This window comes from Engraulis encrasicolus, chromosome 10 (assembly GCF_034702125.1).
Source record: "Engraulis encrasicolus isolate BLACKSEA-1 chromosome 10, IST_EnEncr_1.0, whole genome shotgun sequence".
NCBI classification, from domain to species: domain Eukaryota; kingdom Metazoa; phylum Chordata; class Actinopteri; order Clupeiformes; family Engraulidae; genus Engraulis; species Engraulis encrasicolus.
Window position 1 is genome coordinate 38817330 of NC_085866.1, and position 15968 is coordinate 38833297.

The window sequence follows — 15968 nt, forward strand, 5'->3', positions numbered from 1 at the left end:
TCACCATAGTGCACCCAACCGGACCCCAGAAAGACACAAGTTTTATCCATTATGCTAACATGAATGCCATTAGAGGAAGGATACATTTGCTCCAGTCAAGTATAGTCCACTGAGTAATCTAGACCAAAAGTCCAATTGGTGAAAAGAGAATGTAAAAAGCCACTGGTATGGTATAATGGACAAACAACATAGAGATGAGAAATAGTGTCAAATACTGCATAGAGCCTTTGGGGACAGTATGGCAATGTACGATTGACACATCATAAATGCACTACTATTGGTCTTAGGATACAGTATATTTACCAATGTTAGGAGTCATTTCAAGTGTCCAATTTGCAATCTTTTTGGTCATACCCAATATATTGTCTTTGCTTTTTTATAGGATACATCCGTAGTGTTAACTGTTAGCACATACTTTTTAGAAAATCTCAGTGGGGGGAATTATCAACACAGATGGGGTTTTGCCATTACCACCATAATTAAGACCTAGCCTAACTGAACAGAAAAGTACAGATTTTTGGTTCCAAATTCAGTTTTGTAATAAAAAAGGCTCTCACTCAAAGATTTGACAGTGAAGTCATTAACTTCCAAATGGCACAACGCTTAGGGGCGCAGCATTTAAGCCTAAAGATGATGGAACACTATGAAAATTAAAACAAAGACTTAATCAGAATCTTGTTTAATACTTTCATGCAAGAGAAGGGCAAACAAACCACAAAATCAGACAAAGAAGAAACAGACCTGAACCCGACTGACTTTAGAGTTTACAAGAGATACTTTGTATGACATGAGCACATTTCCCCCCTTTGACAACACTGAAACTCCAAAGGTGAAAATTCAGTTTCAGCTACCTCAATTTATGCCAAGCACACACCACCACTTCGCTTACATTGACTGAGCTGGTGTGGACGCTTTTGAAATTTTTGTTTCTCCTTTTTTTGATAGAACTGTGGGGGATGTTTTGATGGTAACGGCCAAATCCACTGTGTTCTGCTGATGTACATTCTTATTTGAAGTTCAACGGAAACAAATCTAGAAGAAACCAAACCTGAGGCAAAAATGTTGTACGCTGAAGACAGTAAAAACATTAAAGCATGGAACAAAAAATAAACAGGTCACACAAACACAGTTTCATCATTCATGGCCAGTGATGTTGCTCATTTTTTCATAGCACATCCTGTCTGTCTCTCTGCCTTGGATCCTAGGTTCATTGCTGGCATTGGAAACACTAAAAGGTGCACAAAGGAGACCTATATTATGGTCAAGAAACTATGACTTACACTGTACCTAGTTCTACACCATTTTTTAAAATTCCACAAAGCCACTAACTATCTGAGAACTACGCATGGGTTGTCTTGCAGTTGAAGCATGTTGTTTTCCATTCTCATTTTTTTTTCATTGTTGCACACACAACGCTTGGGATCAGATATCTGACACACAACTTCAGTTTCTTTTTTTCCATCGTAGTAACTTCACAAACACTGTACAATAGTAAGGACATACATGTATTACCACCAGGGATTTGCTGAGCATGATCTGCATCTACACCGTATGCACATGCCTGTGCACTCAATCGCAAGGAACACACAGAGATAATTAAAAAAAAAAAGATTTAGTCATCACTAGACCAAATGACAGGGAATGACAAATAACACAGTTGCATCCTGTGCAGACTGATGACAAAAATAAAAAAAAACAAAGATATGAAACTATACAAACAATCTCAGCTTTCTTTAGCTTACGAAATATGACCGACTGACCGAAGTACATATTAATCCTTAAAGCACAGTTGACTGGGCCATTATTGGGTTTTGCAAATTGCCACCTATTAAAAATTATTCTCACAGCTTTTGGACTGATATTATTATTATTTTTTTGTTTCTTCTTCTGATACGCTACAACAAGAGAAAAAGTGTTACACTGAAAAAATATATGTATGTCTTATATCTTTGTATATATAGAGCGTTATCTTTTTTATACAGTAGTGTATACATAGTGTACTTATGGCCATCTTGGCGGTATAAAGGCATCTGTAACAATCAAGACTCTATGCCATGGTCACATGACCCAAGGGTAGCTGCTGAATGATAAAGAGACAGAGAGAAAGACAGAGCGAGAGAGAGAGAGAGAAAGAGAGGGCTAGTGGCACTTTGTGCATGAAGAACTGAACTGAAGAATAAGGCTACAAGGGTTTAGACGCATCTGATAGCCGTCGCCCCGGGACTCAGATGCATCCTCAGCAGGGTTGAGCTACGTTTCTCTCTGTTTGCTCTTTAATGTCTCTGCCTAATGCCTGGCAGAGCCGAAAACATGGCGGCTTTAAACAACAGGGCTGGGAGTATTAGTAATCTCGAGGAATGGTACCATTTAAACGCTGAAAGTTTTTTTGGGGAGAGGCAATCTTGGCAGCAATGGTAAGCTTGAGGATGTTAAAAGACTTTTTGCTGTTGTTTTATCCAGTTGGGTTTCTGTTGGGAAAACAACATTTTTTTGACATTTCAACTGGGTCAAAGGTATAAGCTTCTGTGGCACTAGGTATTGATTTTTGTTGAGGATTCATTTTTGTTCGCCAGGAAGAACTGTAGATCTGCCAAGTGAGCCCCAGGTAACCAAAGACTATGTATACTTTTTCCCCATAGAGTGTTTTTTTTCCTTCTTCTTTATTTAAATATCAGCAGGATTTTAAGACTACTCAGACCCAGTCATCACAAACACATAGACATTACAAAATGTACAACATCACAGTTAATTAGTTATTAAATATTAAATAAATAATAAATACATTTTTGAAATTCTTCCATTAGTTATGGGTGTCAGAAAGCAGAAACAATAAGATGAAAAAAAGAACATTATAAAACTATCAAAATTTGTCAGTTAAAAATATTTGCACTTAAAAATGTTAAAAAACTATCTTTAAATGAAAACAAGATATACAAAATAATTATGCGTGGTTGGTCATTATATAGCTTTTAAATATTGATATCTCATATTCCATGGCCTTCGAAAAAAACTATGGGCTGTGTTGCATTGTTGCATTATTAAATAGGAATTTTAAATAGGAAAAACCAATAAAATAGAAAATAAATAGGCAATATTCAAATAAAATAGTAATAAAATAGAAATAAATTACAATATGATCCTTTTCGAGATCTTAAATAATTTATATACCAATAATAATTACACTATAAACTATAATGAAGTGCCGTTTTTTTAAACGTTTATAAATAGTATTGATATGATTGAGTGGAACTGAAATGTATTTACAAGGTTTGTCTCCCGCACATGGGAGTAAGTGGATGGAACAGGTCATCAAGCCTCTGCAGCAACACTATCCTTCCCTTGATCTCGGACAATAACCTGAAGGACAGAGGCAAAGTGGGTGGCTGGAGTACCATGACTAGCGCCCCCAAGAGCCCAAACACAGACTGTGCACGTGTGTGTGTGTGTGCGCGCGTGTGTGTCTGTGTGTATGTGTGTGTGTGTGTGTGTTTGTGTGCGTGTGTGTCAAAGGACAGCTACATGGAACTGCACAGGGGAGTTAGCGTTCCAGCTCAGTGTCCGTGAATGCAATCAGAAAGCAGTCGGAAGTTGTATGCTCTCGCAAACTCCTCTTCACATATCACTCCATTGTATTTCGGCAACATTCCTTCCTCTTTCATTTCCTTTTTTTAACCTTCGCTATACGGCTTCTCTCTCACTCTCCCTCTCCATCTGTGTTGTTCATTTCAAGCCTGGGCTGTTCTTAAACACGTGTCACATCTTGAGACTCGTTTGCTACGGCACACTTATTGTCTTTTGTTTGCCACAATTTACTATGTACACTCACAGAGAAATTGATAGTATGCTGCAGGCTGATTGACTTTGTGTGGTTAAGTTTTTGTTGTCGTTGTAGTAGTAGTAGTTACTTCCCTGATTTACATTCAGACCACCTTGCAAGATATGACGACGTCGTTGGCTGCTTCCTGCTCTCCTGCCTCCTCTCATTTGTCCATCTCGCTAGGAGCAGGTGCCACTGACATTGAGGCGCCCTCTCCTCACTGCACACCTGCACATTCCTGATGCAGTGTCAGCCGTGCTAAACTGGCGACAAGAAGACGACGAAGTATCGCTCAGGACCATGACTTAGGTCATCAAATAATGCGATTTTTCTTGTGAAATAATAATAATAATAATAATAGTAAAGGATAAAAGATAGCAAAAGTACTCTACAGAGATGCTGTTTCATCAATCAAAATGTCCGCTTTTGGTTCAACACTACTGCTCACGCGTTGGTTCTCCATACGCCAGTAGCTTGTGTGATGATGTCAGATCCTCCTCATCTCCACCAGCACAGGAAACACTCCTTGGGATGACCTGGTGTTCGGAAGTCGCCATTTTGATGAAAAAATAACCAGAACCTGAACTCTCCTGCTCAACTGTCTTCTCCTCTTCCCTCACCTTTTTTGTTTTCTTTTTGTGATCTCGCACAACAATGCAGAGCTCCAATTACAAATACACTGTAGTAAGTGACTCCTCTTCTGCTCTTTTTTCACCCCGTTTCATTTGTTTTTGTCTTCTGTTGCTGCGCCGGACTGGTTTCTGTTGTTGTGTTGTTGGTCCGTTCTTCTTCTTCTGTGTCCTTCTCTCTGCGCTCTCAGACCTTGATGCCTTTGACAGCCTGGTGGATGGTCTCCAGCAGGGCCTTGTTCTCCGGGTTCTGGAAGCAGTCCTTGTTGGTGTACATGTCAGTCAGTGTGCTGACGTAGCTGTCAAAGTTCTGCTCGGTGATGGGCTCACGCTGTGGTGGTAGAATAAATAAAGCAGGGTTATGCTAATGGGGCGATGCGATGCTGGGTGTGTGTCTGTGTGTGTGTGTGTGTGTGTGTGTGTGTGTGTGTGTGTGTGTGTGTGTGTGTGTTCATGTCAAGTTGCCCTAGATGCTGGCAGAATGTGGGCCTCTCACTCTGAACACTCTCATATACAAATGTGTGTGTGTGTGTGTGTGTGTGTGTGTGTGTGTGTGTGTGTGTGTGTGTGTGTGTGTGTGTGTGTGTGTGTGTGTGTGTGCGTGCGTGCGTGCGCATGTGCATATGCATGTACTGTGTGTGTGTGTGTGTGTGTGTGTGTGTGTGTGTGTGTCTGCGGGCATGTGTATGTGCGCTTGTGTATGTACTGTATACATGTCCTTGATACAACTCTACAGATGTGCATGTAGGTACAATATATGCATCAATACATCAGGGTTTACAGTGTGTCTCTGGTGTGTTGCTACTTGCTAGTGACCTGTCAGCTGGTTATGTGGAGCAAGGTATGCACGTAAGCACCACTGTGCCCGTGGAAGCTCCACTGTGGAAGTGTTTGTACATTTACATTACATTACACTTTGCTGACCCTTTTATCCAAAAGCGACTTACAGCTACAGTTGTGCTCATATGTTTACATACCCCAGCAGAATAAACGCTTTCTTCGCGATTTCTCACAAAATATGAAGGATTACACAAAAACTTTTTTTTTCACTCATTGCTAGTGACTAGCTTAAGATATTTATTAGCAATATTCTGTGTTTACTCTTTCAAAAGCATGATCACAACCCAAACTACCCAAATGACCCTGTTCAAAAGTTTACATACCCTAGTTGCTAATGCTGAATATGGCCCTGTTTAACATCAGGGACCGCTCTAAATTGTTTGTGGTAGTTGTGGATAAGGCTCTTAATGTTCTCAGATGACAGAACAGCACATTCTTCCTGGCAGAATGGTTGTTTCCTATAATATTTTTGGGTGTCTTGCTGGAACCTCACATTTGAGGTTTCCCCTGAGCGGCTCAATGATGTTGAGATCAGGAGAGTGAGACGGTCGCTCAAAAACTTAATTTTATTCTTTCTGAAGCTAGTGACGGGTTGATTTGGCTTTCTGTGTTGAAATATTGTCATGTTGGCATGTCCAAACAATGGACCATGTGCAGTTTCAAGGCTGATGTGTGTCAAGTTTCCTCCAGTATTTTTCACAGGGCAATGTATTCATCATTCTGCGAGTATGGATCAAAAGTATAATGCATTTGTAACTCAAATGTCCCCATGAAATCAGTGGTCCATGACCATGTTTCACAGAAGGGTATGGTGTAACTTTCATCATAGGCTCCATTGACTGTTCTCCAAATGGTACTGTTAATAGTGGCCTAAAAAAGTTCCATATTGATCTCATTTTTCCAAATGACTTTGTCACAGGCATTTTGATGCTTCTCACTGTGCTATTTGGTGTATCATATGCAAAATAACATGTTTGCATTTTTGTGGTAATGGTTTTCTCCTGGCAACCCCCAACAGCCCATCTTTCCTCAAGTGCCAACATTTTTTCATGTTGTCCTATATTTCACCTGAAGTTATTTTTTGGTTGTCCTATGCCTCCTGAACAATTTCCCTTGCAATGATCATTGCAATGCAATGATCCCCTTGCCCATTGGCTTGATTCCAACCAAACTCCTCATATTGCATTTCTGAATTGAAATTCCAACGGTGCCAACATGACAATATTTCGACACAGAAAGCCAAATCAACCCGTCATTAGCTTCAGAAAGAATAAAATGAAGGTTTTTGAGCGACCATCTCACTCTCCTGATCTCAACATCATTGAGCCACTCAGGGGAAACCTCAAATGTGAGGTTCCAGCAAGACACCTGAAGATATTATAGGAAACAACCATTCTGCCAGGAAGAATGTGCTGTTTTGTCATCTGAGAACATTAAGAGCCTTATCCACAACTACCACAAACAATTTAGAGCGGTCCCTGATGTTAAACAGGGCCATATTCAGCATCAGAAACTAGGGTATGTAAACTTTTGAACATGGTCATTTGGGTAGTTTGGGTTGTGATCATGCTTTTGAAAGAGTAAACACAGAATATTGCTAATAAATATCTTAAGCCAGTCACTAGCCATGAGTGAAAAAAAAGGTTTTGTGTAATCCTTCATATTTTGTGAGAAATCGCAGAGAAAGCGTTTATTCTGCTGGGGTATGTAAACATATGAGCACCACTGTATGTACAGGGTATTGGTGACAGGGCATAGAGCAATGTGGGGATAGGTGCCTTGCTCAAGGGTACTTCAGTCATGGTGAGTGTGAGAGTGTGGTTGGGAGTGAGAGGGTGGTATTTGAACCTTAACCATTAGGCCTTTAGAGAGGTAAATGGTTTTCCAGCATCCATACAGCAAAGTGTGTGTTTTTGGTGTGTTATTGTCAGTATTTGGGGTGGGGGTCCTGAGTGAACTGTGTGCTGGAACATTCACCTGGGTTTGTGTTTTTGAAATGTTTTCAGTATGTGTGTGACGGTGCTGGGGTAAGTGGTATCTGGACAAATCTGTGCCCGGACACATCTCTTCTCATCAAATACGCAATGGCAGACAAAACTCGGCTCATCAAATTGTCAAGGCAGAGATTTTTCCACTCAGTGCCTGCAAATTATATCAGTGAAGATTTGTCCAGGCAGAGATTTGTCCAACATTCAGGGTAGGTGATTTAGGTAGTTAGTGGTAGTAGGTAGTGTAGCCAGTATGGTCTCACTATGTGGCAGGCGTATGCCAATATGTGGGTAAGGACAGTGGTGTTCTCTACTTTTTTGTGGTGGGTATATTGTATTTGGGCAGCTATTGGTGCACAGGTTCCCAAACTAGGGGTGTGAATGGAAGGCAGTGTTTCAGAGGAAGAGGGAGGCATTAACATCTGAAAAATGGGTTGTGATCTTATCGTCATGGTGCTAAATTCCAAGGCTCCCATGAGGTGTCGCCATTAATTAAAAGTGGTTGTGGTATTCTAAATATTAAACGATCAATTTTAGGTGGGTATACTGATATCCCTGACCTTTTCTGGTGGGTATACTGCGTATACCTGCATTCTACGTAGGGTGTTGGGGTGAGTGAGTGTGTGAGTGCTAGCGTGGCCTGGATGGTCTCACCATGTGCCAGGCGTATGCCAGTATGTGGGTAAGGGTGTTGGGGTGAGTGAGTGAGTGAGTGAGTGCTAGTGTGGCCTGGATGGTCTCACCATGTGGGGCAAGCGTATGTGGGCCAGGCTGCGGATGAGGGCCTGGCTGAGGCCAGACAGCTCCATGAAGAGTGCCTCATTCTGCTCCTCGATGATCTTGTTCTCGTTCTCGATGTTCCTCAGGTTCTTCTCCATGGACGAGATCTGAAAAATCAACAACACAAACAACGGACAATTTTGCCAATGTTTAAACGAAAATCCATCTGCTTGGCAATGGGTGTCATAACAATAGAGGTTATTTATTGTTTGGAATTGGTAATTACACACTCTCGCACAACACACACACGCACACACACACACACACACACACAGTGTACACACACAGTGTACACATACTGTACACTGAGGCACACTCACCTGTGTTTGAAGATTGACCATGTCGGCCTCCATCTCGTTGTTGGACTCACTGAGCTCATTGATCTCCTTGTTCAGCTGCTTGATGTCCTCATCATTGTCCAGAACTAAAAACGAGGGAGGCGATGATGAAGAGAGGCGGAAGAGAAAACAAACACACAAGAGTTATTTACTTCTGGAGGCTAAGCCTGACATTCATATACTCATGAGTCAGAGAAAGTGTCACGGGACACAGCAGTGAAGAACAACACTGAGAAGAGCACCAAAATGCCGAGAACGACAGAAAAAGAATTTAACAAGAAGCCTGCAGAGTTCCAGCAAAGCAGTTACTCACTTGGATGCTCAGTCAGAGCACGCGATAAATCTACTTCTAAAAGCCCCGCGGCTATGTTTTACAAGGCAAAATAAAGCAAAGAGGCCCTTCTATTAGGAAATGTACCACTCTCTTTAAGAGTGAGTTCGCTTAAGCTGAGTTAGTCAGTAAACTAAAGTTGCCTGGAGGACCCGGGCCGCGGGTAAAGAGGAAGAGGGGGGGAAACTCACCATCACTGGCCCTGAACTTGGTGCTGAGGTAGTCGTCCTCAGGCAGGCGAGCCTTCTTCTTGGCAAGGGAGGCCCTGGGACAACCAGACAAACTAAGAGAGAGAAAGATGGAGAGAGGGAGACAGAGAGAGAGAGAGAGAGAGAGAGAGAGAGAGAGAGAGAGAGAGAGAGAGAGAGAATGATGGCGAGAGAGAGAGAGAATTGAGAGAGAGAGGAGTAGCGAGAAAGAAGGGGCAAGAGAGAGACAGAGGGAGAAAGAGAGAGAGAAAGGAGAAGCGAGAAAGGAGGGGCAAGAGAGAAAGGCAGAGAGAGTGAGGGAGATAGAGACAGAGAGTGAGGGAGATAGAGAGAGATGGAGAGAGAGAGAGAGAGAGAGGGACGGTGAGATTAAAGAGGAATAGAAGAGTGCCGCACCATGCTCTCCAACCCACTGACCTACTTTCCCTCTGTTCTCAGCTCCAAACCTTTAATCTCCCCAAAACTAAGAAAAATTCAATTCAATTGCTGTTTCCCCGCGGCGTTTCCATATCATTAGGCACAGCACCAGGTTGGGTGTAGATTTTCACTGAGCCCAAACTCACACACGATACATCCTGCTGAATACTACTTGAATAATCTACAGTATATTGGCCTATTATGCTCTGCTTGTATTTACTGCTCACTGTAAATTTTGTATTTACATTGTTATAACTGTTATGTTAATTTATGTAACACATTGTACATATCAATGTTTGTTTTTTGTGTTTATTTATATGTTCATCTTTAAATGGGTTTTGGTGCTTTGGTATGTATGCTACGCACTTCCTACTTCACAATGTCTAAATACCCCCCAACACCCCTCACTTACATACAGTAAAGTACCATGCCATACCTATGTTTACATGTTTCCTTGTTTAGTACGTGTTTTTTTGTTTGTTTCCTTGCAGTCCGTTAAGTCTTGTCTGTTGTGTTGATCTGTTGTTAATTGTGAATCACACTCTCTCATGCCGACTCAGAATTTCAAATAAGGCTAATCCATTGAGAGTAAGGGCTAATCTAATCTAAATGTAATTCTCATGTATGAGGGTTGTGCATATCCTTCTTAGCAATGGCCTGAGAATAACAGATGCATTAACCCGATATTCAAAAATCTATATCACTGATTCTTGAGAAAGTGGATAAAACAGGTTGTAATCTTGAAAGAAAAAAACGAAGTGAATTACAAAATAATATGGTATATCCTCGTAGACAAAGGTCTTGGCTTTTCAGAAATGCACAAGGCCAATCTCCCCATTTTGATTTTTTTCAGAAATCAGGTTTTCCTCCGATCATACCTTGTTTTTTGTCAACACCGTCAGACACAATTAAAAGCAATAAAAAGTGTATTGATTTGGTTGCATATGTATCTGGAGTTCTTAAGTGATTGTGTGTTTTTTTTTGGTTCACACATATGCCTTTAAATGTTGAAAATTCACTTTCATTCTATTTTAATACTACTTCATGTGTTCTAATTTAAAAAATATGTGCTGTCCGACAATGCTTACTTAATGCCTAAATAGATCAAACATTTTTTTGTAATTTCACAAATATTCGTGTAGGCTTACATTTGCTATTACTTTGATAATTCAACAACTCCAAAGGAAAATTTTGTAAGCACATTCATTTAAAATGTCCAAAACTCCTTCTTACGGTGGTGATTTAAGAACTGACGGTGGTGACAGTAATCTGAAGGTGGTGAAAGTGACCTAATTATTACCTACATTTAGCAAAATAAATACCCCTCTCAAGTCAATGACATCTAGTATAAACACTTTATTTTTGTGTGTGCACAGTATGTTTGTGCATGTGTTTTTTCTTCATTTATTAGATACTCTAGGAAGTAGACCTAGATTATTGAAAATGTGGCATAAACAGGTTTTAAGTTGTTCAAATCCAAAATATAGAGGTGTATTATCATAGATGAAGGTCTTGGCTGTGCAGTGAATGTATTGGCCAAGCTCCCCATGTTTTACATTTTTCATAAAATGGGCTCGCTCTTGGTTTTGTCACCAGCGTCAGACAGAATTAGAAATTAAAAAATATGTTTACTGTATTTAAGTGAATTACTTTTGCAATTCAACATAATTGTAGATACTTATTGGAAGCATACTCTTAAAACTTGTTAAAATCATGTAAAACACGTGCTTTTTTGTGAACTACATAAGATTGTGACAAAAAACCCTCCAAATGCACCTCAGTGGAGGCTGGAGTGTAAGTTTGGGTCACAATTATTACTAACATGTCTGGTAATGTTTCATTAACCATCACAATTTAGTAAAATATGGAACAAGATGATGAGCGGAACAAAATCTGACGGTGGTGACATCTGACGGTGTGAGACAAAAAAACACTCTTTTACATATAATGCATTTTTTGCTCACATTAGCCACTTCCTTTTCGCTCTGTTTCTTAGGGGCTTCATGCCGCTTCTGAAAAAGTATATATAATTAACATTAATGTAACATAATAGTATTAAAACCCCCGACGGTGTTGACAGTTTATGGTTGGGACAGTACCAGTGTCCAAACAAATTAAGAAATTGAGGAGAAATTAGTAAACTTATAGGAGCTTCAGTGATGGTGAAGTATTCAGTAGAGCTAAAGGTTTGAAAAGGGGTCCTAAGTAATTAGAATGACCTTGTGCATACCTGATTTTATTGTCTTTTTAAAAAAATCTGACGGTGGTGACTAATATGCTGGACAGACTTTGAGCAATCAGAAAATAGTAGTAAATATTGCTTTACACACACTATGTGCATATTTGCAGAACCACTTCAATATGGACTTTCACATCATGGTGATATTATTCAATAATATCAGTGATTTTTACATTTTAAGTCAATTGAAATGATGATGTCTTTCCTTGGGACAGCTGTTTTTACAGGGTGTGGGCAGGTTTATAGCCATGAAAAGTAATACAATTACACTTAAATATTTCAAACGACTGTACATTTGTGTAACAGACCCCTGGGTCTTTACCTGGATTCATTTTGTTCATGAAAATATAATTTATTTTCATCAGAATTGGCAGTTTATTGCAGAGACATGTTTTAGCCGCTTTCTCAAGAATCAGTGATAGATAATTATCAGATGTCTTAATTCTTATCCACTGACGTACTGTATATCACTTAATTCAGGTCGATGTTCTTATCGGCTATGGTCAATGCCAGAGTCAGTGTGCCGTTCCGTGTGTTGCCTGTTGTGTTGTAATGTTTTGTAGGTATTCAGTGCCATATGTGTTAGCTGCTGGGTTGTAATGTTTTGTAGGTATTCTGTGCCATATGTGTTACCTAATGTTTTGTAGGTATTCAGTGCCATATGTGTTAGCTGCTGTGTTGTAATGTTTTGTAGCTATTCTGTGCCGTATGTGTTAGCTGCTGTGTGTTGTCTTAATGCTTGGTTGGTTCTCAGGGCGAGTGTGCTGGGCCATATGTGTCAGTGTTACCTGCGGTGGGTGAGGAAGCTGCCGTTGGCGTGTCCGGAGCCGTCGCAGCCTGGCGTGGGGCAGGTGGGGCCCTCGGTCTTGAAGGCCTTCCAGGAGAAGGGGTTGCCGTTCAGCAGGCCCTCCTTCTGGCGGCGGGCGGCCAGTGGGCAGCCGTAGGCACTGCGGTGGGTGGCATACTTCCCACTGATGTGACCCAGGCTGTCACAGCCCGGCACTGGACACCTGAGGGGAGCAGGAGAGGAGGACAGCAGAGGAGAGGAGAGGAGAAATGACAGGGGATGGGAGGATGGTAGGGAGGAGAAACAATAAAAGTGAGAGAATGTGGGAGAGAGAGAGGTAGAGGCAGCGGGAGGGAGAAATGGAGAGAAAGAGAAGGAAGAGGAAGAGAAAAAAGAAGAAGAAGAAGAAGAAGAAGAAATTTAGTATAAACAGAGAGCACTGTGAAGGTAAACAGATTGTGAGAAGTATTCCCTTGCTCTGGTGAGCGCATACGATAGCTACTGTGTGGTCTGACTATAAAATCATAAACATAATTGTTTTGGGTCTTCTAAAATCCAAAAGTATTCTTTTTGAATTTCAGGCCAATGATAGTTTTTCAAAATAACATTAACATTACCCAAATGCCTACTTACAAGCAACCCAATGCCTGACTAGCGTACTAAATGTCATTTAGTGCATTTCCACTTAATAAAATACATTAAAAAACAAACAGAAAAACAGCATGCACATTCACGTAAATCTCAGAGAATGCTTTCCTACTTGTGTGTGTTCAAAATGAGAACGAAGGCATAATCAGCATCCATTTCAGAAAACATCAGCAATTGCAAGTGGTATTGCATTTATTGTCTTACTGGCATTCTCTAAGCTGCAATAGACTGAAATGAACTGCGTAAAACATGGTTGTTATGTGGGAACACTGTGTATATTTATGGGCTGAGGCGTAGCGGGGTTTTTGAATCAAAGCACCCTGCCTACCCCTCTTCCTTTCATGGACGGGAACATGAATATTGAAATACATTGACACCAAACTGATGTAATGTTTTCTTGATAACAATTTAGAATAGGGTTCACTTGTTAGTCACAAACACATACCTAACTGTCTGTATAAGTGACGTGTTTATTTATACGTATAATACTACTATTATTAATATAATTGTAATTAAGATCTAGTAGATTTGCTGAACACGTCTTATAAGTCACTTTTATAGACTATTATAATTGGGCCTATATTCGTGGCTAAAATGTGAACCCTACTCTATCGTGTTACCGGTTTCTATTTTGTTTACCGTATGATAGCAATATAAAGGTAAATAAAAGGATGCCATGGCTTGACTATGTTGGTACGAACTTTATGAGCTCCGAGTCCTCCTTGTCGTCCTTGGTAGGAGTCGTTTTTATTCCACTTTTCTTGGCGCGCGGACAACCAGACAAACTGAAAACAGAAAGTATATGGAAGCTGATAAAAATGGCCGGGGAGGAGAAGAGAGAGAAGAGAGACAACTGCAGCTGGATGGCTAGAGGGAGAAATATAGTATAGTAGAGTTGGTATATAAATCAATTTATCTTCAAGACTGACAGGTTTTTTCCTTCTTTTTTTGAGAGAGAGATAGAGAGAGAGAGAGAGAAAGAAAAGCCAAAGAAAAACCTCTCTAAAGGAAAAGAGTCAGAGTAGGGAACAATCTATCTGCCAAAGTTGAAGATGTCAAGTTCTTTCAAGCAGTGTAGCTGGAGGAACAATAATGAACTCAGTTTGTTCCCTACTCTCAAGTGTCAGTCAATAAGAGAAAACGAAAAAAAAAGCCAAAGCAACCAATCAAGTAGCAACATCAGTACATATGTGAGAGGCAGTGTGTGTGTGTGTGAGTGTGTGTGAGGGGCCTATCTAAAGCTACCACTGTCTATCACTAAGCTTCTCTGTCCATTGTAGTCGGTGTGTGTGTGCGTGTGCGTGTGCGTGTGCGTGTGTGTAGTGTGTGTGTGTGTGTGTGTGTGTGTGTGTGTGTGTGTGTGTGTGTGTGTGCGTGTGCGTGTGCGTGTGCGTGTGCGTGTGTGTAGTGTGTGTGTGTGCAGTATGAGTATAAGTGTGTGTGCAAGTAGCCTGTATAGCAAACAAAGAGTCCTACCTTCTGTGAGAGGCGTAGTTACCAGTAATATGACCAGAACCGTCACATCCAGGAGTGGGGCACCTGCAGCAGCCAAACAACCCAGTCAGACCCCAAACCCAGCAGACAAACAACCCACTCAGACCCCACATCCACATCCACTAACCACAGCATTCAAAGGAGTTCACAGGCAAACGAACCGGACTTCATTTTGGAGCTTGAACAACACATTTAAAATTTTATCAAAAGAAAAAGTTGCTGGATAAAAGGGTGACCGCTCCAAAATGTTGCTTTAAACAACTAAACTCTTTGACTAGCATGAACGAGAATCACAGACACACTAACCACAGCTCTGCAGCCAAACCATAACAAAAAGCCCCACCGTCATGTTCTGTAAGCATCACACGGCTATATACGCGCCCTGTGGCTGCCAAACACCCCGGCTGTCTAAATCAACCATGTACATAGCAGGAATTAAGTCAGCACTATCGTGACTCTGGTCTAGTAGCCGATGACGGCGATTGCTATTGTGAGGCTGTTCATACACATATCTCATCTGATAGCGTGCTTGCTTGTCGGCCGAGGTGGTTGTTGGGGGGAATGTGTAATCACTGCTGAAGAGGGCAGGCGTAGAGGAGAATAACACTGCACTGCACGCAGTAGATTTTAGTGATACAGACAAAAGCAGCAGTGGAGCACCAGGCTTTTAAGGAAGGGTGGGGGTGGGGGGGCACAGCCCTAGGGTGGGGTGAGACGAGGAGGAGTAGTGGGAGAGAGAGAGTAAGTGCAGAGAGAGAGAGGGAGAGGAAGAGAAAGAGTGGAGAGACAAAGAAAATAAGATAGAGATAGAGAGAGAGAAAGTGAGAAAGCACAGACTGAAAATGTTAAGAGAGAGAGAAAGAGAAGAGAACGTTAGAAAAAAACAATTGGGAGAGAGAGAGAGGGAGAGAGAGAGAGAGAGAAGGGAAGAAAAGAAAAGAAAGAAGAGACATACTTGAGTTCAGGAGTGTGTGCTGCCATGAGGGACCGAAGACTCTTATCAGCAAGAGGACACCCAGACAGGCTAAAGGGAAGAAAAGAAAAGACAGAAGAGAGGGAAAAAGAGAGGAAGAGAGAGAGAAAAAATCACAGAGCGAGAGAACAGAGAAAGAGAAACAGAGAGAGATATGCAGAGAGCAAGGCAATTAGAGAACACACAGACACACACACAGAGGCAAGAGGGCAGCAAAAGAGAAAAATCACAATTTCCACAGTGAGATTTTGTAAAGATACAGTGTTTATCATCCAACTGCAGCAAAGAGAACAGGGCAGCCAAGAGAGAGAGAGAGAGAGAGAAAAAAAAAATGAAAGGGTGTGTTTTTAATAATCTGATGGGATTGTGAAGAGGTATCGCCAAAGTCACTTATGCAGTCGTTTAACGACAACTCTCATGGGTGCTTCACACTTAGTAATCGGACACTTTGGGAGCGAGTAGAGAGAGAGAGAGAGAG

The 15968-nt window shown here is 41.1% G+C and overlaps 1 protein-coding gene across 1 annotated transcript in view; it reads right to left on the minus strand.

The window, feature by feature from the left end:
* Positions 1–4633: 4633 nt before the first annotated feature.
* LOC134457465 (myelin transcription factor 1-like) overlaps positions 4634–15968 on the minus strand; it is a 172389-nt gene continuing 161054 nt past the window's right edge. Inside the window, exons 18-25 of the mRNA XM_063209473.1 lie at positions 15473–15541; positions 14500–14562; positions 13725–13808; positions 12377–12598; positions 8915–9006; positions 8375–8478; positions 8018–8161; positions 4634–4777 (exon numbers count right to left, since the gene is read on the minus strand). Coding sequence (XP_063065543.1) covers positions 4634–4777; positions 8018–8161; positions 8375–8478; positions 8915–9006; positions 12377–12598; positions 13725–13808; positions 14500–14562; positions 15473–15541 — 922 coding nt within the window. The remainder of the gene's footprint in view (positions 4778–8017; positions 8162–8374; positions 8479–8914; positions 9007–12376; positions 12599–13724; positions 13809–14499; positions 14563–15472; positions 15542–15968) is intronic.